This window comes from Leucoraja erinacea, chromosome 9, assembly GCF_028641065.1.
Source record: "Leucoraja erinacea ecotype New England chromosome 9, Leri_hhj_1, whole genome shotgun sequence".
NCBI lineage: Eukaryota > Metazoa > Chordata > Chondrichthyes > Rajiformes > Rajidae > Leucoraja > Leucoraja erinaceus.
In genome coordinates, this window is record NC_073385.1 from 58,393,530 (window position 1) to 58,418,671 (window position 25,142).

The 25,142-nt window shown below is 40.3% G+C and overlaps 1 protein-coding gene across 4 annotated transcripts in view; it reads left to right on the top strand.

Annotated features, from left to right (window-relative positions):
- The window catches only part of LOC129700425 (tau-tubulin kinase 2-like), a 168,923-nt gene that overhangs the window by 104,498 nt on the left and 39,283 nt on the right, over positions 1-25,142 (top strand). For all 4 annotated transcript variants that reach the window (XM_055640896.1, XM_055640894.1, XM_055640897.1 and 1 more), the window contains exons 10-11: positions 4,684-4,841; positions 12,439-12,670. In XM_055640896.1, the coding sequence (XP_055496871.1) occupies positions 4,684-4,841; positions 12,439-12,670 (390 nt within the window). The remainder of the gene's footprint in view (positions 1-4,683; positions 4,842-12,438; positions 12,671-25,142) is intronic.

Below are 25,142 nucleotides of genomic sequence, written 5' to 3' on the forward strand. Positions count from 1 at the left end.
ATCCAGTCTTTCTTCATATGAAAGTCCTGACATCCCAGGAATCAGTCTGGTGAACCTTCTCTGTTCTCCCTCTATGGCGAGAATGTCTTTCCTCAGATTAGGAGACCAAAACTGTACGCAATACTCCAGGTGTGGTCTCACCAAGACCCTGTACAACTGCAGTAGAACCTCCCTGCTCCTATACTCAAATCCTTTTGATATGAATGCTAACATACCATTCGCCTTCTTCACTGCCTGCTGCACCTGCATGCCTACTTTTAATGACTGGTGTACCATGACACCCAGGTCTCGTTGCATCTCCCACACCCAGGTCTCATTGCATCTCCCACACCCAGGTCTCGTTGCATCTCCACAATGTCTCTCTCTTGAGATCACACCTTATACTAGCCAACAGTGGGCCTACTGGGGCACCATCCTGCCTGAGGTCATTTGTTGCCGGCCTGATTGGCCCTGGTTTTTTTTTTTTTTTCTCTCCTGCTCTTCTCCCCCCCCCCCCCCCCCCCCCATACTTTCAGTGTGAAGAAGGGTCACAACCCGAAATGTCACCTATCCTTTGTTCTCCAGAGATTTTGCCTGACCCGCTGTTACTCCGTCACTGTGTCTAAGTTTGGTAAATGAGATGGCCAGAATCAGTATTTGCAATTACAATATGCCAAGTGAATTGAGATGCATTTGCTGGAGATAATGATGAGCTTTATTGGAACAATGGTGGGGTCAGAGTGTGATGTAGAATTAATGTAATAGGCAATTGAAAGCTCAGAATGACGGTAATTACATAGTGGCCATCCAATCTGCATTGGGTCTGTCTTGAATCCTGAATACGTTATATTATGATGCTTTAGTTAAGTTTCGAGATACAGCGCGGAAACAGGCCCTTCGGCCCACCGAGTCGCGCCAACCAGCAGTAAGGTCAGGGCCAGTAGTGAGCGGTGTGCGAGGGGAGGTGAATACCAAAGTCAGTGTTGTATGTGAACGTGCGAAGTATAAGAAATAAAGTGGACGAGCTTGAGACTTGGTTAGAAATTGGCAAGTATGATGTGGGAATTACAGAGACATGGCTGCAAGAGGGCCGGGGCTGGGAACTGAATATTCAAAGGTATACATCCTATCGAAAAGACAGACAGGTGGGCAGAGGGGGTGGGGTAGCTCTGTTGGTGAGGAATGAAATTCAGTCCCTTGCAAGGGGTGACATTGAAATAGGAGATGTGGAGTCAGTATGGATAAAACTAAGGAATTGTAAGGGCAAAAATACCGTAATGGGACTTATCTACAGGCCCCCAAACAGTAGCCTGGATATAGGGTGCAAGTTGAATCAAGAGTTAAAATTGGCATGTCGTAAAGGTTATGCTACGGTTGTTATGGGAGATTTAAACATGCAGGTAGAGTGGGAAAATCATGTTGGTACTGGACCCCAAGAAAGGGAGTTTGTGGAGTGCCTTCGTGATGGATTCTTAGAGCAGCTTGTACTGGAGCCTACCAGGGAGAAGGCAATTCTGGATTTGGTGTTGCGTAATGAACTGGATTTGACAAGGGATTTGATAAGAGAGGTTAAGGAGCCTTTAGAAGGTAGTGACCATAATATGATGTTTTAATCTACAATTTGAGAGGAAGAAGGGTACATTGGAGGTGTCAGTATTACAGTTGAACAAAGAGGACTATGAAGCCACGAGGGAGGAGCTGGCCCAAGTTGACTGGAAAGATACCCTAGCAGGGATGACAGTGGAACAACAATGGCAGGTATTTCTGGGAATAATACAGGTGCAGGATCAGTTCATTCCAAAGAGGAAGGTTGATTCAAACGGGAGTAAGGGGCGACTGGCTGACAAGGGAAGTCAGGGAGAGTATAAAAATAAAAGAGAAGTTGTACAACATAGCAAAGATGAGTGGGAAGCAAGAGGATTGGGTAACGTTGAAAGCACAACAGAAGATAACTAAAAAGTCAATACAGGGAGAAAAGATGAGGTACGAAGGTAAGCTAGCTAAGAATATAAAGGAAGATAGTAAAAGCTTCTTTGGGTACGTGATGAGGAAAAAATTAGTTAAAACCGAAGTTGGACCCTTGAAGACTGAAAGGTGAATTTATTATGGGGAACATGGAAATGGCAGATGAGTTGAACAGGTACTTTGGATCCGTCTTCACTAAGGAGGACACAAACAATCTTCCTGATGTACTAGTGGCCAGAGGATCTGGGGTAACAGAGGAACTGAAGGAAATCCACATTCGGCAGGAAATGGTGTTGGGTAGATTGATGGGACTGAAGGCTGATAAATCCCCAGGGCCTGATGGTCTGCATCCCACGGTACTTAAGGAAGTGGCTCTAGAAATCGTGGACGCATTGGTGATCATTTTCCAATGTTCTATAGATTCAGGATCAGTTCCTGTGGATTGGAGGGTAGCTAATGTCATCCCACTTTTTCAGAAACGGGGGGAGAGAGAAAACAGGGAATTATAAACCAGTGGGGAAGATGCTGGAGTCAATCATAAAATATGAAATAGCAGCACATTTGGATAGCAGTAACCGGATCGGTCCGAGTCAGCATGGATTTACGAAGGGGAAATCATGCTTGACTAATCTTCTGGAATTTTTTGAGGATGTAACTAGGAAAATGGACAAGAGAGAGCCAGTGGATGTAGTGTACCTGGACTTTCAGAAACATTTGATAAGGTCCCACATGGGAGATTAGTGGGCAAAATTAGGGCACATGGTATTGGGGGTAGAGTGCCGACACGGATAGAAAATTGGTTGGCAGACAGGAAACAAAGAGTAGGGATTAACGGGTCCCTTTCAAAATGGCAGGCAGTGACTAGTGGGGTACTGCAAGGCTCGGTGCTGGGACCGCAGCTATTTATAATATACATCAATGATTTAGATGAAGGGATTCAAAGTAGCATTTGCAAATTTGCAGATGACACAAAGCTGGGTGGCAGTGTGAATTGTGAGGAGGATGCTATGAGAATGCAGAGTGACTTGGACAGGTTGGGTGAGTGGGCAGATGCATGGCAGATGCAGTTTAAGGTGGATAAATGTGAGGTTATCCACTTTGGTAGCAAAAACAGGAAGGCAGATTATTATCTAATGGAGTCAAGCTGGGAAAGGGGGAAGTACAATGGGATCAGGGGGTCCTTGTTCATCTGTCAATGAAAGTAAGCATGCAGGTAAGCGAATGGCATTGTGGCCATAATAACAAGGAGTATGGGAGCAAAGAGGTCTTCCTGCAGTTGTACAGGACCCTAGTGATACCACCCCTGGAGTATTGTGTGCAGCTTTGGAAGGACATTCTTGCTATTGAGAGAGTGCGGCGTAGGTGCACACGGTTAATTCCCGGGATGGCGGGACTGTCATATGCTGAGCGGCTGGGCTTGTATACTCTGGAATTTCGGATGAGAGGGGATCTCATTGAAACATATATGATTATTCATCGTAAAGTTTTAGTCTATTATTAAGGATGGGGGTTTTGGGGTACTTGGAAGCACAAGATAAAATCGACAGAAGTCAGCATGATTTTGGGGAGATCTTGCCTGACAAATCTTTTGGGGGAGGTTTTGAGGAAGTAAAAAGGACAGACAACGGAGAATGATTGGCTGTTATTTACTTGGATTTTCAGTAGGCCTCTGAAAATGTGCAGCATTTGAGGCTGCTGAACAAGATAGGAACCTATAGTATTAGATCTTATAGATGCAAGGTGCTCGCACAGATGGAAGGCAAAGAGTGGGAATCTAGGGGGCTTTTCTGGTTTGTTGCTGGTGACTGGTGGTGTTCTGCAGGGGTTGGTGTTGTGTCTGCTATTTTTCATGTGGAATGTTAATGATTTGGATGATGGGATTGATGGCTTTGTGGCCAAGGTTGCAAATGATACGAAGATAGGTGGAGGGGCCGGTAGTGTTGAGGAAGCAGGGAGTCTGCAGAAACTGGGAGAGTGGGTAAAGAAGTGGTAAATGGAACACAAACTAGCAATGTGTACTTGGGTAGAAGGAATATTGTTATTTCTAAATGGGGAGTGGATTCAGAAATCAGAGGTGTAAAGGGAGTGCTGATTTCATTCAAACTTACTGAATAATGAAATGCCTAGATAGAGTGGATGTGGAGAGGAATTTTCCAGTAGTTGGAGAGTCTAGGACTGGAGGGGGCAGCCTCAGAACAAAAAGTTACACCTTGAAGAATGAAAATGAGGAGGAAATTCTTGAGCTTGAGGGTGGTGAATCTGGAATGCATTGTCACAGATGGCAATGGAGACTAAGTCATTGGGTAATTTTAAAGTGGAGGTTGATAGATTCTTAATAGGTAAGGGTATCAAAGGTTATGGGGAGAAATCAGGAGAATTGGGTTGAGAGGAAAAAATAGATCAGAATTGAATGATGATTGAATGGCGGAGTAGACACGATGGGCTGGATGGCTTGATGCTATTATTCCATTCGCCCCTTGGGTGAAGTAATTCTTCTTGAGATCCCCTCTAAACTACACTTTACCTTAAACTCGTGTGCCCTGGTTTTAGAATTATCCGCTATGGGAAGACATTTCTGTGTATGCCTCTTATAACTGTACAACATTTTCTATAGAAGTCTTATGACAACCATGTTGGATTATTTTCTCTGGTAACCTTTCCCGAATATCATAACATTCCAGTTATTACACTTACATTTTTGATAATCCTGATATTCCCTTATTTCTCTTTGTTCTGCAGTTGTTGATGTCCGTGTTTGACAGCAGCATTAAAGCACATGGGGTTGTTGACAGTGACCCTTTTGACTGGGAGAAAACTGGGATGGATGGATCTTTCACCATGATAACCACCTCAACTACTCCTCAGCTACATACACGGCAGACACCTGCTGCTCTTGGGTGAGTAGAATGCTTTTAGTATACCTTTCCAATGCTGCGATTGAGAGGTAACACGTGAGAGGGCGACGTAACAGCAAATAATCATGTTGCATGCCATATTTCAGACAACGTCACACAATCTTGCAGAGCAGGACAAGTTATGTTGGTATCAATTTATATGCGGTGTATGAAATACCTCAAATGATTTATACTTGTGGATATTATGCATTTGCATCCATTAATATTCTGAGTGATTGTGGTGTGAGGAAGTTGTAATCCAGTCACTAATTTATAGATGGACGATTGCAGCAATCGGGTAGTTTCAAAGGCAGATCAAGTTATCTTAGAACTGAAAGTTGATGTGGCGGTGTGATTACGATAGAGGTTTATATGCAATGACATATCAGACCTCGTGGGTTTCTTATTTCTGCTTATTGTGAAAATTAACAAATATTCACGGGTCAATTACTGCAATTAAAAATTAATAGAATTATTAAGTAATAATAAAATAAAAAGCAGCAAAATACTGATGATGTAATTATTCAGGAAAAGAGAAAGCTAAAATGTACATTTTGGTTTATAAAATATTCCATATTTCAGACAGCCCAATCATTAGCAAAGCTATTTGAAAGCATTGTTCAAATGTCCATAAGTGAAACAACAGCATTACTTAATAAATTAAATGTCAATTCCAAAAAATGAAACTCTGAATTACACATCTTGCAGATACTGTTGAGGAAAATTTATGGTATATATATTATTCTTAAAAGATTCTAAATAAATCATTGATTAAAGGCACAACAGTAAAATGATTTACAATTAAACATTTGATTCAACATTATTTTTAATTAACCTGTTTCAAGCAAGTGCATTCTAGTTAGCTAAAGATCAAATCATAATCATCGTAGCTAGCTGGTATACCGAGGAATTCACAACTGATAAGATAAATGATCTCCTCCTAAAACCATTGGGCCAATTAATAAGGGAATTATAGCAGTCCTCAAAGATGTGAAAATAAATGTCCTAAATGCTATGTATATAATGTTTTGAAATAATTCCAAGGGAAGGAAGTGGAACTTTGGAGAGGTGCAGAAAAATGTTTACCAGAATGCTGCTGGTTTTAGCTGTAAAGTTGCACAAACGTGGATTATTTTCTCCGGAAAGGTGGAGGTTGACAAGAGAACAAATAGAAGTATAAAATTTTGAGAGACATAGAGTAGGCAGTTGATATCTTTTACCCAGGGTGGATATGTCAAATATCAGAGGGCATTTAGGTGAGAGGGGCTAATTTTAAAGATGATGTATGGCCAAATTTGTTTTGCACAGAACGTTGGGTGCCTGGGCGGCATTGCCAGGGGTGGTGGTACAGCCAGATGTGATTGAGGCATTTACGAAGCCTTTAGATGGGCACATGGATATGCAGGGGATGGTGGGGTATGGAGCACGTGCAGACTAGGAGATTAGTTAACTTGGCATCATGTTCGGCACGGATTTTGTGGGTCGAAGAGCCTCTTCCTTTAGTGCACTGTTTTATAGTCCATGTATTTAAGAGAGTTGCCCAGTTTTTGTCACAGAATGCTGCTACTAATGTTAATGCCATTAAGGAAAATGGTTTTCCAAATAGGGGTTTGTGTGTTATTTCTGTCAATATTATGGTGAGCTCCAGCTATTGGATGCATTGGTGATATAGATTCAGGATCAGTTCCTGTGTATTGGAGGGTAGCTAATGTTACCCCATTTTTTCAGAAAGGGGGGAGAGAGAAAACAGGGAATTATAAACCAGTTAGCCTGATGACGGTGGTGGGGAAGATGCTGGAGTCAATTATAAAGGATAACGTTAAACCTTATCAAATGCTTTCTGAAAGTCCAGGTACACTACATCCACTGGCTCTCCCTTGTCCATTTTCCTAGTTAAATCCTCAAAAAATTCCAGAAGATTAGCCAAGCATGATTTCCCCTTCATAAATCCATGCTGATTCGGACCGATCCTGTTTCTGCTATCCAAATGTGCCGCTATTTCATCTCAATGCAAAAAATAATAATCGGTCCAAATCCTCTGAGCTGGCACAGGTCCTCCCCAGGTTACCACAGGGTTCTGCTCCATGAATTTTAATGGACTCCTGGTTGGCTCCTAAACTATGTTCAATACTCCATTTATATGCTAATTTGATGTTGGTTCCAATCCTCCAGAATAAAATAAAGGGGGTTGGGTAGCCAATCATCTTTTCTGCCTCGGACACCCCTATAGACCAAGACATAGGGAAAGTTGCAGAGTACAGAATTTGGCTGAGACAAAAAGCTAGGTCCTGTGATCGACATGATGAACTGAAGCACAAGTCCTGTATTCAGTTACATACTTTACCCTAGCAACACGGACCCAAGGACCCATTGGCTTTAAACCCTCCCTAAGCATTTGCCATTTCAGGACATGCCTTGAAAACTACCTTTCTGACCAAAGTTTTGGTCAGCTTTTCAGAAATGTAATTATATGGTACGATGTTGATTCTTGCCTGATGTGTGCATCAATGAAGTGCCTTTGAATGTTTTAAAATTTATAAATTTGACTTATAAATCTTACAACTGACAAGTAATAAGATTAAAGTGTGACAAATGAAGGGTTAAATAGCATAGAATGGAGATGGAGGGATAGGAAAATGAAGATAGGTTTAGAACAGGGGAATACAGACCCAGAGACAAGAAAACGTTTTTTAAACATTAAAGAATTTTTTATTTTTCTGTTACAGAGAGAAAGCAACTGAGAGAAAGAAACTGAGACAGAGTATATGGGATCTGCACAGACAGGCTTCACTGTGGACTGGGGGCTAGTCGAGCTTGCTTTAATACTCAATTAGGAAAGTTGACGTGAAACTTAAGTAGAAGGAATACATTGGAGCCTTGATGAATTATGTTCTCTGGTGGGAATACCTAATTTGATATGGGATGTTACCGAACAGCTGGTGTAACTTTCAAAGTACACAAATAAAATGTTTACCATTAACAAATCTAATAAGTTTTAATCTTATTTCATTTGTTAAGTAAAATAAGGTATGTAATACTTGATAAAGAATATGACCCTATCATAGCCCAAGCTAAGCTGAGGCAAATGATTAGTTATCCGCCAATGTTCAAAAGATCTTGTTTAAAAAAAATCCATACCAGATTTTAAGTTAAGTTGTTGTATCCCCTATATTTCAAAATCCCTTTGAAGAAATATGGAAATTTATTCTATTATCTTTGAAAGCCATTATGCTGCGGTTTCTAAAAACATATCGTGCCCACCTTGGTTAATTAATATGTTGCTATTCCACTAAACAATAAGCACCTAGTTGAAGCAATATTAAGATGACACCACAATCTAACAGCTGTTTCTTTTTGGTTAACTAATTGCAAGTCATGAGGGAAATCATTGCTCTGTTTTCTTTTGCAGGAGAATTGTGGCCTGTTGGGAAGTTGGGTGGGTTTCATCTATGTAGATATAAATACCTTCAAGTTACTGCAACTGGGTACATTTATTTAAGGATGAACATTCAAAAATGCTTCATGGGTAGGAGTTGAAATGCATACTGAAACAAAAATCGAACTATTAAGAGGGGAGACCAATAATTTGGTTGAACTCGTTCTGAGTTGGTGGGAAGGTGGATGTGAATGAAAGGAATTCTTGTATGTTGAACATTTGTCCGATGGCCCAATCGTCAGTGGAGGAGTGATGGATTTTAATATCTTGTGCGTTCAACAAATGAGGGGTTGCAGAGTTGAAAATCAATGGGCGGTGTGAAGGTGAAACAGAATTTCAAATCCAATTAGCCTGAGAGCCAGCATTACTCATCAAAGATTGGTGGTGGGATTTGGAATAGTTTTGGATAGGACGGAAAGTGTGGGATGCTAATCCAATCCGAAGTGTGTTACAATAACTTGGTATTATCTTAATTGAAAAGGTACATGGAATATAATAGCTTAGTATTTATCACAAATCTGAATGTACAATTTCATAATTTTTAGCAAATTATTACAATTTTTTGCAGTGGTTAAAAATAATGCAAGTCTGATTTAGTTATTTGGTCCATGCATGCACATACAGCAAAAAATCTGTTTTCACCACGTATTCTTACTTGCAAGTGAATGTCACATATATATTGAGGAATTAAATAAACTAGGAGTACTGGATATATATTGGAACAAAACTATAAAACAAAGTGAATTATACAGATTTGGAACCGAGCATGAATATGGCAAGGCAGGTGAGCTGGGCAGTATGTGGGCATGTAAGTGCTGGGCACTTGGGCAAAATATACTTTGGTAGAGTCATGTGGGTTTCTAGGAAATGGTACAATTTTAGGGCTTCAAATAAAAATCGTGGAAGACCTTTGTTCAGATCTGGATGAATTTCATGAAATATTCAATGGTTGGATTAGGTTGAGTTATCTAAAAAAACTGTTTAGCATTTATTTTAATCTGTACTTTGATAATAGAACATCTCAAAGTTCAGCTGCAATTCAGTAATTGTTATAGCCTTAAAATCAGTCAGCAAAGAAATCAGTTCATCTTGGAGAAAGCCATGCAAACTCACAACTACTTAGAAATTCATCACCAGTCATGAGTGGTAAACATGCCATGCATTTACTCTGCTTCCATAATTCGTTCCATTGAAGTTGGCATGAAATTTAGATTGAGAGAACTTTCCATACACCACATGTAGTGTCCAAGCCAATATCTATTTTGAGATGATGGAGAAAAGTGCACACATAAAATATGTATGAAGGAAATATTGTGAAAACCAGAAATATGCTGGTTTAAACCGAAGATAGACACAAAAAGCTGGAGTAACTCAGTGGATCAGGCAGGTGTCTAACTTAGATAAAATAACTTGGAGGACACGAACTTTAAATCTTGACAAATAAATCTATTTTGGAAAGAAATTTCCTTTGCACGCATTTTCAGGAGCACACTGTGTGGAAATATAGTTAAGGGATTCAAAACAAAATGGATTTGTGTTGTGTCTCTCATGGCTTTTGGCTATCCGAAGGAGCATTACCGTCAATAATCCAAAAATATTGTTCACCAAACACTGGAAATCTGAAATAAAACAGAAAATGCTAAAACCACTCAACATGCCAGGCTGCATCTGTGAAGAAAGAGAAATATCATTTCTGGCTATCAACCCTGGTAACGTTAACTCTATCACCTGACCTGCTGAATATTTACAGTTTTAGTGTTTGAAAAATACACCACCAAATTAGGAATGTACCATTCCACGAATAGTTTGACATTAATCAGATAATATGTGTTGGTGATGTTGTCTGAGGGATAAATTATTAATTGGAACAGCTGGCAAAACTTCCCAAATCTTTAAGTGCATGCCATGAGATCCTTTTCATATGAGGGCAAATTTTGTGTTCCATCCTAAAGATGTTATTTACAATAGTGCTGCACTCTCACAGTCTGCACGTGATCCAGTTGGCCCAGACTTTATTATTTGAGCGTATAGTGGAATATCAACCCGCAATCTTCTAATTCAAGTGTGAATACTCACAGTTTAATTAATAATAAACCGTATCCTTCAGCAATGAAAGAAAACCCAGAGTAATTTTATTTTATGTAACTGTGAAAACAACATATACTGACATTGCTTTTTAATTTCTTTTTTCCACACTGTCCTGTTCCATTTCTTATTAAATTAACTTGTTCCACATTGGATTTGTTGGAAATAAGTGATTTTGGGCTTGTCTGGCAACCACAAAGCAGTCCACAATATATCCTCAGCCCTTTTATAATCCTGTTATACATTGTTATCCGTCTTTCCCCATTTATTATCCCCAAAAAAGAAGGGTAAATCCGGAGACTTTTCATTGGTGGACTCATTTAAAACGATCTAATGGAAAATGGTTTTATAAGTATTTTTGTATATTTCAAAATAACTCTTGCATTAAGATTTTATCCCTTAGATTATATTATGTTCATTTGGTGAGTTAAGAAATTGCCCCCATCATATATGTTCCAAATCAAGTTTGTTTATTTCTAGTTGCTTTGCTACAAAAGGAGAAGCAGGTCATATTGTAATTATCTAGCTATGTCCTCAATCTTCTATCACGCTTCTTTTTACATGTGATGTCAATTACCCGAGAATCTCCTTCTAGCACCCAATTATATGCATTGGTTCCCAAGTTACCTATTTCCTTCTATCAAAACAAGACTGCTGTCAAAATAAATACTTTTCTCCTGAAAAATACATTCTTTGAACATCAAATAAAATGTTTCTGTATAAACCCCTGATATGAGGCAATTGCTAATTGAATCAATATGACCAGCGCATACATAATATGTCAGCTGTTTGATGCTGGAGTAAACCTAAGTACCTTAAAACCCAATTGACCATATAGACAATCCAATAGTTTCTCAGTATTTGCTACTGTGTGCTGCTCATGGTGTTAGTACTGCCATGAGTAGACCATTTTGCAGAAAGTTGATGCAAATAAGAGGGTTCCCCCAGCTCTGCAATCATAGTGATCTTCTCAGGTCTTTGCAATTAACCAATTATTAGACAGCTGTCCATTACTCCCGCATCATCTATTCAAATTTGACTCAGCAGAAATTATAGTTGTCAAACGATAAGAATATGACCCAATGATTTTGATGTAACTGTCTGATATTCATGATTGAAAGAATCGAGTATCAGGCAGGGTGTAAATATGGAGATCAGATTTTGCTGAACATAAACAACTTTATGATATGTGTTGTCGCATCTTCCTGTGTAATAGCAGAATCATACATTTGATGCTAAAAAAACACACATTTTAAATGCAAATAAAACCAATGGGTCAGTGGGTCAAAAATGTTTTGGCATAAAAGCTTTTTAACTCATCCTGCTTTGAAAGCTGCCCTTGGTAAATTAGTCCCATTTTCCTGCTGCCCCTCTTTGCCCTCCTTTTTATCAGAGGATCTCCCTCTAGCACCCAATTATAGGCATTAGTTTTAACTCCCCACAAAAAAACACTTTAACTCCACCTCCCATTTCCAGACTGACCTTTCTGTCCTGGGCCTTCTCCATTGTCAGAGTGAGGCCCAGCGCAAATTGGGGGTACAACACCTCATATTTCACGTGAGCAGCTTACACCCCAACAGTATGAATATTGACGGATCTAACTTCAAGGAACCCTTGCTTTCTCTCTCTCTCCATCCCTCCCCCTTCCCAGTTCTCTGACCAGTCTGACTGTCCCTGATTACATTTTATCTCTGTTTGCTTTGTTGTTACCTTATCTTAGCTAACAATAATTAGCTACATTTTGCTTGATCTCCACCCCCCTTTGATGTCTCGGTCTCACACCTTACACTTCCTTATCTCGGTATGTCCCCCACCCCATCCCCTGACTCTCAATCTGAAGAAGGGTCTCGACCCGAAACATCACCCATTCCTTCTCTCCAGAGATGCTGCCTGTCCTGCTGAGTTACTCCAGCATTTTGTGTAATATAGGCATTGGTTCCCAGGTTACCTATTTCCTTCTATCAAACAAGACTGCTATCAAAATAAATCTTTTTTTATAAATCACATGAGTTTCTATTTTTATCTCCTTCCCCTGAAAAGTAGACTGCATGAAATGTCTTAATGCTTGTATTTTGACAGAATTGCTAATGCTTCACTGGTGCCAGGCGATCAGATGAAAGAAAACACTGATGAGGTATTACAAGATGAGCAACTCAGCGATGGTGAGAATGCTCTTCCAGGCATTATTTGTCCTGAAAGGATGGCAGAAATGCATGGATCTCAAAACCCACAAGTTCCTCATGTCGGAGAGAAGGATGTTTGGGAAGAAATGGACATTAACAGGAACAAAATGAAGATCTCTGGCTGTAAGGTAAATTAGATTTAATGTATCAAATAAGGGCATTCAACTTTAAAATATTAAGCAACCATAACGTGTTTAAATTGGATTTCTGCTCACCATCTATCTGAAAATACTGCAAATTGTACTGCTTGGAAATTACCTCGTTGAGTTGTTGGGAATCTGTCCTTTTCGTCATGAGTCAACTCCATATCCAGCGATGTTTTATTGTCATAGATTTTGTGGTTTGATGCAAATTGGTTGTTTCAAAGTGAGCTTGATAAAATTATGTTTATATTCTGCCAAACATTGAAAAATAAACTGAAGAAACAGCACATTGTTTTCCACAAAATATCTTACAACTCAACGGTATGAATTCTGGATTCTTTAATTTCAAGTTTAGTTTAGTTATTGTCACGTGCATAGTGGTGCAGTGAAGAGATTTTTGCTGCGAGCTATCCAGTAAGAGGAAAGATTATACATGATTACAATCAAGCCGTCCACAGTATCCAGATACAGGATAAAGGAAATACTGGTTAGTGCAGGATAAAGTCCAATTAAAAATAGTCTGATGGTCTCCAATGAGGTAGATGATAGGTCAGGTCCACTGTCTAGTTGGTGATTGTGTGTTTCAGTTGCCTGATAACAGCTGGGAAGAAACTGTCCCTGCATCTGGAGGCATATGTTTTCACACTTCTATACCTCTTCCCGGTCCGGACCTGTAACATCTGTCTATTCCCTCCACAGACCCATTGAATTCCTTCAGTTTTATTTTTTGTTCAAAATTCCAAGATCTGCAGTTTTTTGTGTCTCCAGTGTATAAGAAATTACGGGCATTCATTATTTTGGACTACCTAATTCATCTAGAACTTGTCAGTTGTATTACCAAAAATATGCAAGCTGCCGCTAATTTGTCAAAGGAAATCAGTATATTTGGCATGTGAAAGAGAATGTCTTGTAGGAAAATAAGTGGGAATAAGTGGCTGACAGGAATGACCAAATATCCAGCATAGACTTAATGAGCTGAATGGTTTCCTATCCATAGAACATACCCAGAAAAATATGTTTAAGAATATTAGTATCCTGACACTGAGAAGGAAAATAAAACAAATCGGCAAAAAAAAACCCATCCAATTTTTAGGATTGTAAATGTGAATAAGAGGCAGGAAATTATTATGTTTGAAGAAAATTCTTCCAAACAAGAAATAAGTTAATTTTCTTTCAGAGTTGATGGAAAAAAGTTGAGTTTTTTAATCTTTATTAACCATTTCATAAACGAAATGATAATTTTTATATTTGTACTCATTCTATTCTGAAAATTCATTACAATCAACATGATTGTAAAATGTAGTAGCAAACTCAAGGTAAAGTGAGATAAATTGCTTGTGATTTCATTATAAATCTCATATTAATGCAATTGGCTTCCATTTCTGCTTATCAGACTTGTTAAATCTATAAAAATAATATAAAATGTATCCAAGTCTTTTTTTGCTCTGACTAGTGTCATAGAGTTATGCACAAAAAAGGCCCTTTGGCCCAACTCATGCACGCCAACCAAAATGCCCCGTCTAAGCTAGTCCCATTAGCCCTGATCTCTTTAAATCTTTCCTAATCATGTACTGGTCCAAAAGTATTTTAAACCTTGTTAATCTACCTGCCTCAGCTATTTCCCATGACAACTCATGCCATAAATCTTGTCTGTACTCTTACAGCCTAATGGCATCTTTTCAATAGCAGGGTGACCAAAACTGAACACAATACTCCAAATGCAGTCTCACCAATGTTTTGTACAACTGTATCATAATGCCCCAACTTCTTTCCTCAATTCCCCGACAAATGAAAGTCAGCATGCCAAAAGCAGTCTTCACCACACTATCGACTTGCAACGTCATTTTCAGGGAGCTATATACTGTACTATATCCCTCTGCTCTACAACATAGCCCAGAGCCCTACCATTCACTGTGATGGTCCTGCCCTGGTTTAAGTTCCCAAAGTGCAACACTTCACACTTGCCTCAATCAAACTCCATGTATCATTCCTCATCCTACTTGCCCAGCTGATCAAGACCCCATTGATAACTATCTACACTGTCTACAATACTACCAATTTTACTGTCTTCTGCAAGCTAACTAATCATGCATTCTCATCCAAATCCTTGATGTGCATGACCGACAGTAATGAGCCAAGTTCCGATCTCTGAGGCTCACCATTTGTCGCAGGCCTCCAGTCCAAAAAGCAATCTTCCACCACCCCCTCTGTTTCCTACCATGAAGCCAATTCTGTATCCATTTAGCCAGCTCTTCCTGGATCCCATGCAATCTAACCTTCTAGAGCAGCTTACAATGCAGAACCTAATCAAATACCTTGTTGAAGTCCAATTAGGGTTTTTCTAGGGCTTTGCCACACATCAACCATGTGTTTGGGACACAATCTCCCATGCTCAATACCTTGCTGACAACCCTGAATCAACCTCTGCTTTTTTTCAATGCATTCATATCTTTTTTCAATACATGTATATCTTATCCCTCAAAATCCTATCCAAAAAATCACCTGCCACAGATGTTTGGCTTTCTAGTCTCATATATTTGAGTGTTCGGGATGTATTTTAGCAACTCTTTCAATCCCCAATTTGTACAGCTTATTAGCTAAAAACATTGTTTTCCATATATCTAGTCATTATGGAATATCAATAAATTAAATAATGGTTTGTACATCTGGTATTCTTGACGGCCATACAATCCCTTTTGAGGCCATGAAATTTCAGAGAATGTATTTTGGTTTGGTGGCCTAACTCTGATGATTATGGACATGGTAAAAGTGACAGGAAACAATTGGACATCATAATCGTATCAAGTGGAATAAGTGAGGTGAAATGGAAACAAGGACCAAAAATTGCCATGAAGTTGCTATTGTCTGAGGTGTTTTACATTTTCCTGCTTTTATCTTAAAAGCATGCAAATCAATTCAAGTTTATTGTTATGTGCACAAGTCCAATGCAGTAGAGGCACAATGGAAATCTTGCATGCATGCAGCATTATAGGCACTTGGAGGAGTCATAGAGCTATTCAACAGAGAAACAGGCCCTTCAGTCCAACCTGTTCATGCCGATCAAGTTGGCATTGTAGTCTATCTGCATTTGGCCCATATTTGTCTAAGCCCTTCCTATCCATATATCTGTCTAAATAGACACAGGCAAGTTTATGCATATACATGTATGCATTGTGCCACATTCATTGTGCAAGTGGAAGCTCTCCTTAAATTCTGCAAGACAGTAAAATACATGACAGTAAATCAAAAGGCAAAACACAATTAAAAACCATAGTAGTCCAATAGCTGGTCTGTAATGTTCCATTGCAGAGCCAGGATTAGCATTGATGATTGGTTCAAAGATATGATAGGTTTGGAAAGGAGCTGTTTCTGAACTTGGTTGTATGGGACTTCAGACTTCTGTATCGCCTGCACGACGGTAGCAGTAAGAAGAGTGCATGGCCCGGATGGTGCAGATCATTAGAAAGTCGATTGCTGACGCAACTTCTTTGTAACTGCTGTGTGCTGGCAGGATAGGTCATTTGATTTATAATTTATAATATCATTTGTATCTTTGTTCGGCAGTGCTTATTAAATAAAGCACTAAAGATCTGAAAAGTCTCTGAAGCTACTTACCGATGCCAACTCAGATGGACTAGAGCTATTGAGCGAGATAGCCATAATTAAGTTGTTGCCTGTAAACTCAAAAGTGTGCTTGTTGCATAATAATTAGACATTTATTTCCTGGAAGTGATTGAATTAGAATTGAACTCTGGTTGTCTTGGAATATAGGATTATTTTCCATTAGTTTCCAAGGAAATGGCATGGTTTTGAATCCCTTTTGAGTAATTAATATACAATGGTTGCTTCCCGCTTTCTTTTAGGTGCAGCTACGTGACTCCTACTTATTTAACCTTTTAGTGACATGTCAGTGTGTCTACGATTTGTGCGTTGGAGAAAACTAAAGTCAATTCTTCAGTGCAAACTATTTATCTTTTTACCTTGATAAAATTGTATCCAAGACTGTATTCTACTAAAGACCAGGAATGTTGCTTAATTTGTGTGAAAATAGATCCTCCAGCAGCTCTGCCTTTTATGCTCCAGACTGCAGAGTCTTAAGGGCCTGTCCCACTTATGTGTCCTTGGCATGCAAATTACGCAACCTCGTGGTCGCGTTGAGCAGCGACGGTCGTGCGCGATTTCATGCGTACGCACAACCATCTGGAGCGTGTGATGTCATTTGAAGATGGACACTAAGCTGGAGTAACTCAGCGGGACCGGCAGCATGTCTGGAGAGAAGCAATGGGTCTAGTTTCGTGTCGTGACTTCTTCAATCTGAAAAGAAGGGTCTTGACCCGAAACATCACCCATTGCTTCTCTCCACAGATGCTGTCGGTCCCACTGAGTTACTCCAGCATTTTGTGTCCATCTTCAATTTTCTTGGCCCCGCTCTGGGAGTAGAAGTGGAGGCGGATCCGGATCCGGACCGCAACAGCCGTGAGCCCCAGGCCGAGCTCGGCGATCGTTTGCCTGCTTCTGCTGCTGTTGAAGGTGAGACGTTGCGTCGCGCCAGGGTCTTGGGCCTGTCCCACTTTGGCCGTCAGTTCCGCGACAGGCCGTTGGCGCGCGAAGATTTTGTTCGCTTCAAAGATTTCGGAGCCCCGTGCGATGTCGCGCACAACTACATACCCCTCCGCGCTTCTCAGTGGGACCGGCCCCGCGCGGCCATACGATGCCCGTGCGCCTCAACGCGACCACAAGGTCGCGTAATTTGCATGCCAGGGACACGTATGTGGGACAGGCCCTTTATGCTTCTATGGTACATGTAAGAACTGATCTGGAGTATTTTATGCTATTTTTTTTGTCTCCATACATTAAACAATATATGTACTTGTATCACCAGACTAATTTCTGTAATAGGAGGTCTGAATTGCAAGGAGAGATTGAGCAGACTAGGCTTCATTTCTCTGGAGTTTACAAGAATGAAAGGGTAGTGGATCTTTGAAATTCTATACCACAAAGGGCTGTGAGGGTCAAATAGAGATGTATAAGATCATGAGAAGAATAGATGGATAGGTTAAATGCAGTCTTTTACCCAGTGTAGGGGAAATCAAGAACCAGAAGACTGGGGTTTAAAGTGAGGGGGAAAGATTTAATAGGAACCCAAGGTGCAACTTTGTTACACAAAGGGTGGTGTGTGTATGGAACGAGCTGCTGGAGGAGGTAATTGAGGCAGGTACTATCTCAATGTTTAAAAAACATTTGGGCAGGTACTTAGAGAGGATAGGTTTAGAAGGATATGGACCAAATGCTAGCAGGTGGGACTGGTGTAGATGGAGCATGTTGGTTGGCATGGGCAAGTATGGCCAAAAGGGCCTGTTTCCACAGTGTATGGCTCTGACTATAACTGTGATGGATAGATTTCTGAATATTTGAGGAATTAAGAGACATGGCAAAAGGGTCAAGTTAGAAGATCAGCCAGAATCTTATGGAACAGTCTGAATAAGGGGCTGAATGGCTGCTCGTATGTCGTATGTTCTTCTGTAATATACACATCTTTGTCCTTTTGTTATGTGACCTATTATAATGTAATTACCTAATAGGCTCTGAGCATAAATCTTCCTTTACCATCTGAGCTGGAATTTGTTTAAAATACTTCATTAGTTTAAGAAATTAAACTGTAGATGTCAACAGTTTTACGACGAGAATCTTGCATGATTTTCGTAATAGTAACTGATTTATGGTGATTGAATAGTTGAAATTAATCTTATTGTGAATGTCGACCTCAACTTCACAGTAATATTTTGTCTAATGTTTGTAGATTAAAATTTAATCAGAGACAGATCTAATCAAAATTGATAATCTGCTGCAGTACAAGGCTTCATTGTGTACAGTCCTCATTCTGAGGGAGTGTAAACGGAGAAGGCTTACCCTGTGAGCTGAATATAAAAATATTGTGTGGCTCTTTGATCAAGAGCAGAGGTTCTTCCCATTGGCCAGACCAATGCTGGTTGTCTAACTAATGTCATTAAGGCAAAATTATATTGTTTGAGGGAAATTGATTTGTGCAGTTTGGTTGTTTGCTTGCAGGTGTAATACGGATACTAGCTAATTTACTGTGATTAGCTGGAATTTTATATAAATTAATGTTTTGTAGTTTAGTTTTTAATGATATAAATTTAAATTTTGGAATTTGGTTTAATTGCGATTTGGTGAAACATTCATAATGTTAGCATAATGTAAGCAATGGGAGGCTTGGCTGATACAAAATATAGCAAGCATGGCATTTTTTTTTGTGCAGTACAAGGATAGTCAGCCATCACAATGATGTATGTTACTAATGAGCTGTTCACTGTTAATTTTCCTGACCAGATCTTAGCGAGTCCAGTATTATGTTTGAACTGCTTTCCAATGTCATGATCCAAACTCTGGCTCTTTTATTCCTGCCTTTCTTTCACTCTCAATCTATAGTCACCATTTATGTGCCCTATTAGGTCTCACGCAGCATTTCTCTGCCTGATCCTCTTAAACTTATTTTTTGCTCAACATGGTTTTACAGCCTTCAAAAGAAAGTGGGAAACAATGGAATTCCTTATAGTAGGGTCAGCATAATAAATTAGCAAGTTTCATAGAAACCTGACCTGAATAACAAGTTTGGCCCCTAGTGTATTCACTACATAAATCAACTGCATGATAAAAATGGAATTTGACATTGGTGCCATAAATGAACTGACTGAGGAGAGCTGGTTCTCGGATGGACTGCTCAATCCTTGAGTCCTTCACGTGTTGCATCATTTTCCAAGAGCACTGAGGATGCAGTGCTGATATACATTGTGCAACATTCTGTTGTCATTAAATAACTTGTCCTTTGACTCCCTTGTGAATAATTGCAAGAGAAAGCTGTGCTTAGAACAAGAATAAAGTCGAGCAATTGATTGCAATGGATGATCTCAGATTTTTCTTGCTCCAGTTATTAGCGTATGACAATGAAAATAACTCTCCTCTTAAATATAAAGCAGGCATTTGCTTTTCGTGTTAACCAGCATTTTCCATAAATGTCATGAACATTAAGTGATTATTTGCAGTTATACAGCCAACAGCTGTTTCCTTTACTTGACATGCATTAATCAGCTTAATTTTAACAAGGAAAGTTTTATGAACATAACTCATGGTATTGCATTTAATATAATTGTTGTTATCATTGTACATGGAGTAAAATGTACAGATTAGTACTATGATAGTCGTAGCGTTCCGTTTTCTTTGAGTACTATTAGATATTGAGATGAGTAGATTTTAATTTCATCTGATGCCTTTCTATTACATATTCCCTCATCTGTGTTTCAAAAAAACTTGAAAATGTTAAAATGATTATTACTGCCCAATGTTTTAAATGTGCCATCAATACAACTTGTGAAGCTACCTCAGTTTTAAATGAGTATTATAAAGAAATTGTCAATATTCTGACTAAATCAGCATTGTATGTAAAAACAACAAGAAAAAATCCACAAAAAAAACTTGGTTTTGAAGTAGTATTTGGAGGCAAAAGATAAATCCACCAGTTTCTATTGAGTGAAAATCACAACAAATGACTGTAAAATTCCTTTACCATCTGAGCTGGGATTTGTTTAAATTTGTTTATTATAGATGTTGGAAATTTACAATAAAAACACAATTCTGGAAATACTGGGCAGAGAAACAGAATTAGATCTTCAGGTCAAAGAACCTTCTTCAGAAGTGGAAAGGAGACAAAAGAAGTTTTAAGATGGAGGGTGGGTTAGGAGAGGGATGTCTTTGAGCATGGGGATAAACTAAACAAAGTTAACTGGTCAGTGAGTGAATGGGAACAGGTAGATCAAGAACATGGACAAACGAATGTCGAACTTGCAAATTGCGGTGTACAGATGTGTGCTGAAGGTCAGGCTGGTCATGTTCTCCACTCCCAGAGAAGGAGAAAAAGGAACAGAAGAATGTGAGCCAATATCGCAGATGGATGGTTGATACAGACTGAGAAATCGAATTATCTGAAGTTAAGTTCAGAAGTCATAGGAGCAGAATTAGGTCATTTGGCCAATCGAGACTCCTCCGTCATTCATTCATGGCTGATCTATTTTTCCCTCTCAGGCCCATTCTTCTGCCTTCTCCCCATTACCTTGGCACCCTTACTAATCAAGTACCTGTCACTCTTCGCTTTAAAAATACCCAATAACTTGGCCTCCACAGCATTCTGTGGTAATGAATTCCACAGATTCACTGCCCTCTTGCTAAAGAAATTCCTCCTCATCACCTTTCAAAAGTTATGTCCTTTTAATCTGAGGCTGTGCCCTCTGGTCCTAGACTCTCCCACTAATGGAAACATCCTCTCCACATCCACTCTATCCAGGCCTTTCAGTTTTCGGTAAGTTTCAATAAGGTCCCTCTCATCCTTTTAATCTGCAGCGAGTACAGGCTCAGAATTGTCAAACGCTCATCATACATAAACCCAATCATCCCCAGGATCATTCTCTTAAACCACCTCTAAATCCTCTACAATGCCAGTGGATCTCCTTGGATATGGGGCCCAAAACTGCTCTCAATAATCCATATGCAGTCTGTCCAGCATTACATCATCCCTGTTTTTATATTCTACTCCTCTTGAAAGGAATGCTAACTTTGCATTTGTATTCCTTCCTACTGATGTAGCTTACAAATTAACCTTATGGGAAGCCTGTACCAGCGCTCCCAAGTCCTTTGCACCTCCGATTTATAAACCTCCTCCCCATTTAGAAAAAGTCTATGCTTTTTATTCCTATTACCAAAGTGCATGTCCGCACGCTTTGCTATGCTGTATTTCATCTGCCAGTTCTTTGCCCACCCTCCCAACCTGTCCAAGTCCTTCTGCAAGCTCCATGCTTCTCTATATGACCTGATTCTCCACCTACCTTTGTATCATCTGCAAACTTGGCCACAAAGCCATCAATTCCATCATCCAAATCTTTAATAAACAATGAGAGTAGTGGACCCAACATCAACCTCAGCGGAACATCATTAGTCACCGGCAGCCACCAATAAAATGTTCTCTTTGTTCATTCTCTTTGCCTTTTGCCATTCAGCCTACATTCTATCCATTCTAGTATCTTCTCTCTAATACCATGAGTTCTCATCTTTTTTAGCACTCACATGCGGCACTTAATCAAAGGACTTCTAAAAATCACTGTAAACAACATCCATTGACTCTCCTTTGTCAATCCTGCTATTTACTTCCTCAAAGAATTCCACAAAAATTGTCAGCAAAGATCTTCCCTAAACAAAACCATGCTGACTGACTTCTAAGTACTCCGAAGCCTCATCCTTAATAATGGACTCATCCTTAATAATAATGAGCCATTCATAGAAACATAGAAAATAGATGCAGGAGTTGGCCATTCGGCCCTTCGAGCCTGCACCGCCATTCAATATCATCATGGCTGATCATCCAACTCGGTATCCTGTACCTGCCTTCTCTCCATACTCCCTGATCCCTTTAGCCACAAGGGCCACATCTAACTCCCTCTTAAATATAGCCAATGAACTGGCCTCAATTACCTTCTGTAGCAGAGAGTTCCAGATTCACCACTCTCTGTGTGAAAAATGTTTTTCTCATCTTGGTCCTAAAGGATTTCCCCTTTATCCTTAAACTGTGACCCCTTGTCCTGGACTTCCCCAACATCGGGAACAATCTTCCTGCATCTAGCCTGTCCAACCCCTTAAGAATTTTATAAGTTTCTATGTCGGAGTTCAAGTCGGAGTAACCAGCCAATAGTTTCCCATCTGTTGCCTTGCTCCCTTCTTGAACAGTGGTGTAACATTTGCAATGTTCCCGTCCTCTGGGACCAATCCTGACTAGTGATTTTTGAAAGATCACTACTAATGCCTCCACAATCTCTAAAGCTACCTCTTTCAGAACCCTGGGGTGTGGTCCATCTGGTCTAGGTGACTTATCTATGTCGACCTTTCAGCTTCTCAAACACCTTCTCCTTAGTAATAGCATCTCCACTAACTTCTGCCCCATGACTCTCTTGAATTTCATGCATGTTGCTGGTGTCTTCTGCTGTTGAAACGGATGCAAAAATCCTATTCATTTCATCTGCCAGTTCTTTATTCCCCATTACTACATATCCGGCATTATTTTTCAGAGGTACAATGTCCATTCTTGCTTCCTACTTTACGCTTTACGTATCTGTAGACATTTTTGATATCCTCTTTTCTAGACTAGCTTAGCTCCTTGCCTTTAATTTCATCCACACATTTCCAATTCCAACCCCCCCCCCCCCCCCCCCCCCCCCCCCCCCCACCATGTAATTTAAAGCCCTATCTACGGTCTTAGCTGTGCAGTTCGCCAGGACCCTGGTCCCAGGTGGGCTCAGGTGGAATCTGTCTCATCGGATCAGCTCCCTCTTTTCCCAATACTGATGCCAATGACCCATAAATTCAAACCCACTTCTCCCACAGCAATCTTTGAGCCACGCCTTCAACTCTTTAATCTTTTCGATCCTATTACAATTTTCTCATGGCTCAGGTAGCAATCCAGAGATTATTACCTTTTTGGTTCTGCTTTTTAATTTAGTCCCTGGCTGCTCAAATTCCCTCAGCAGATCCTCTTACCTAGCCCACCTACATCATTGGTTCCCACATGGACCATGACAACTGGATCTTTCCCCTCTAAATTATCTCCTGGTCAGACGAGATGTCCTGAACCCAGGCACCAGGCAGGCAACACAGCCTTCGGTACTCTCGATCCTTATGTCAAAGGATTGCGTCTATTCCCCTGACTATATAATCCGGAATGACAACTATGTGTTTCTTATCTCCACGTGTCTCTTATCTTATGGTTAGTTTGCTCATTCTTCCTACAGCCCCCACACTTATCTGCACGGGGAGCAAGAATCTCAGACCCACGAGACAAACTCAAAGGACGAAGCTCCTTTAACACTGCATCTTGGATCCCCCGACCTGTCTCACTTGCAGTCTCGCCCTCCTGTTCCTGCCTAATTAGAAGCAGTTAATCTAATAGGTGTGACTGCTTCCAGAAACACAGGGTCCAGGTAATCCTCCATGCTGCAACATTTCAAGCAGTCGCCAGGTTGTCAACTTTGAGTGTGAGTTCCTTGATCAACCAACACTTGCTACAGATATGGTCACCAGGAGCCACCAAGGCGTTCACCAACTCCAACATCATGCAGCTGTAGCAGATCATGTGATCCTGCATGCCTCATTGATGTGTTTCCAACAGCTCCTATTTACTGTTTGCTGCTGCCCTGGGCTTTTGACAGGTCAGCACCCCTTCCCTCAGCCCTTCTTGTCAAAGTCACTTGAGCCAAAGCACTTTTTCCTCAACATGGCCACTCCTTACAGGCCACTCTGCTGCACCTTGCTTTCATTTTATGCTCATAACACTACACAGTAAACTAGCAGAAAAAAATGATCTTCCATTTTATTCTGCTTATTTAAAAACATTTTTTTCCCCAGCAATATGGCTGCTCTCCCACTGTCTTTCCTCGACTTCTGAAGGTAGAAAAGATGTAGAATGTACTGCCAGATCCAGAGGTCTGAAACTTGCCCAGACGGGAGTTGAGAGCAAATACAAATTTGAGGATCAGCTTCCATCTGGGCCCACTGTAGCCTTCTGGCCTCAGTATTCCATTCTACAAATTCATTTAACATGATTTCTCGATCTGTATCAGTCGTCCATCTGTGGTATTGGCTCATATCTCTCTCCCCCCCCCTCCCCTCACCCTTTTTCCTTTTCCCATTTTTTATTTTGGGATGGAGGGCCTGACCTGCCGGATATCTCTTTCTGCTCTGCATATTGCACCTCGATCTTCTTTTGTGTATGTCCTCAATTAATGATTGACCAAATCACTCATTGACCAAATAACCTATACCTCTTCCCTTGACTCCGTCCGACAGTCCTTTCAGCAGAGGCAGAGGTTCACTTGCACCTCCTACATCCTCTACCATATCCTCTGTTCCAGGTGTGGAATATCAGTGAGTCCAAGCGCAGGCTTGGCGATCGTTTCGCTGAACACCTCCACTCAGTACGCCTAAACCTACATGATCTCCCACTTGCTAAACACTTTAACTCCCCCTCCCATTCCCATACTGATCTTTCTTCACTGTCAGGGTGAGACCCAATGCAAATAGGAGGAACAGCACCTCATAGTTTGCTTGGGCAGCTTACTACCTAGCCGTATAAATATTGACTTCTCTAACTTCAAGTAACCCTTTCTCTCTCTCTCTCTCCATCTCTCCTCCTTCCTAGTTCTCAGACCAGTCTGACTGTCCTCCTGATTAAATTTTATCTTTGTATGCTTCTTTCTCACTTCCCGGATGCTGATGTATTCTACGTTGTCCTTGAGCTTCGTCCCCTTTGATCTCGGTTTCACACCTTACCCTTCCATATCTCTGTGTCTCCCTCTCCCCTGACTCTCACTCTGCAGAAGGGTCTCGACCTGAAAACTGC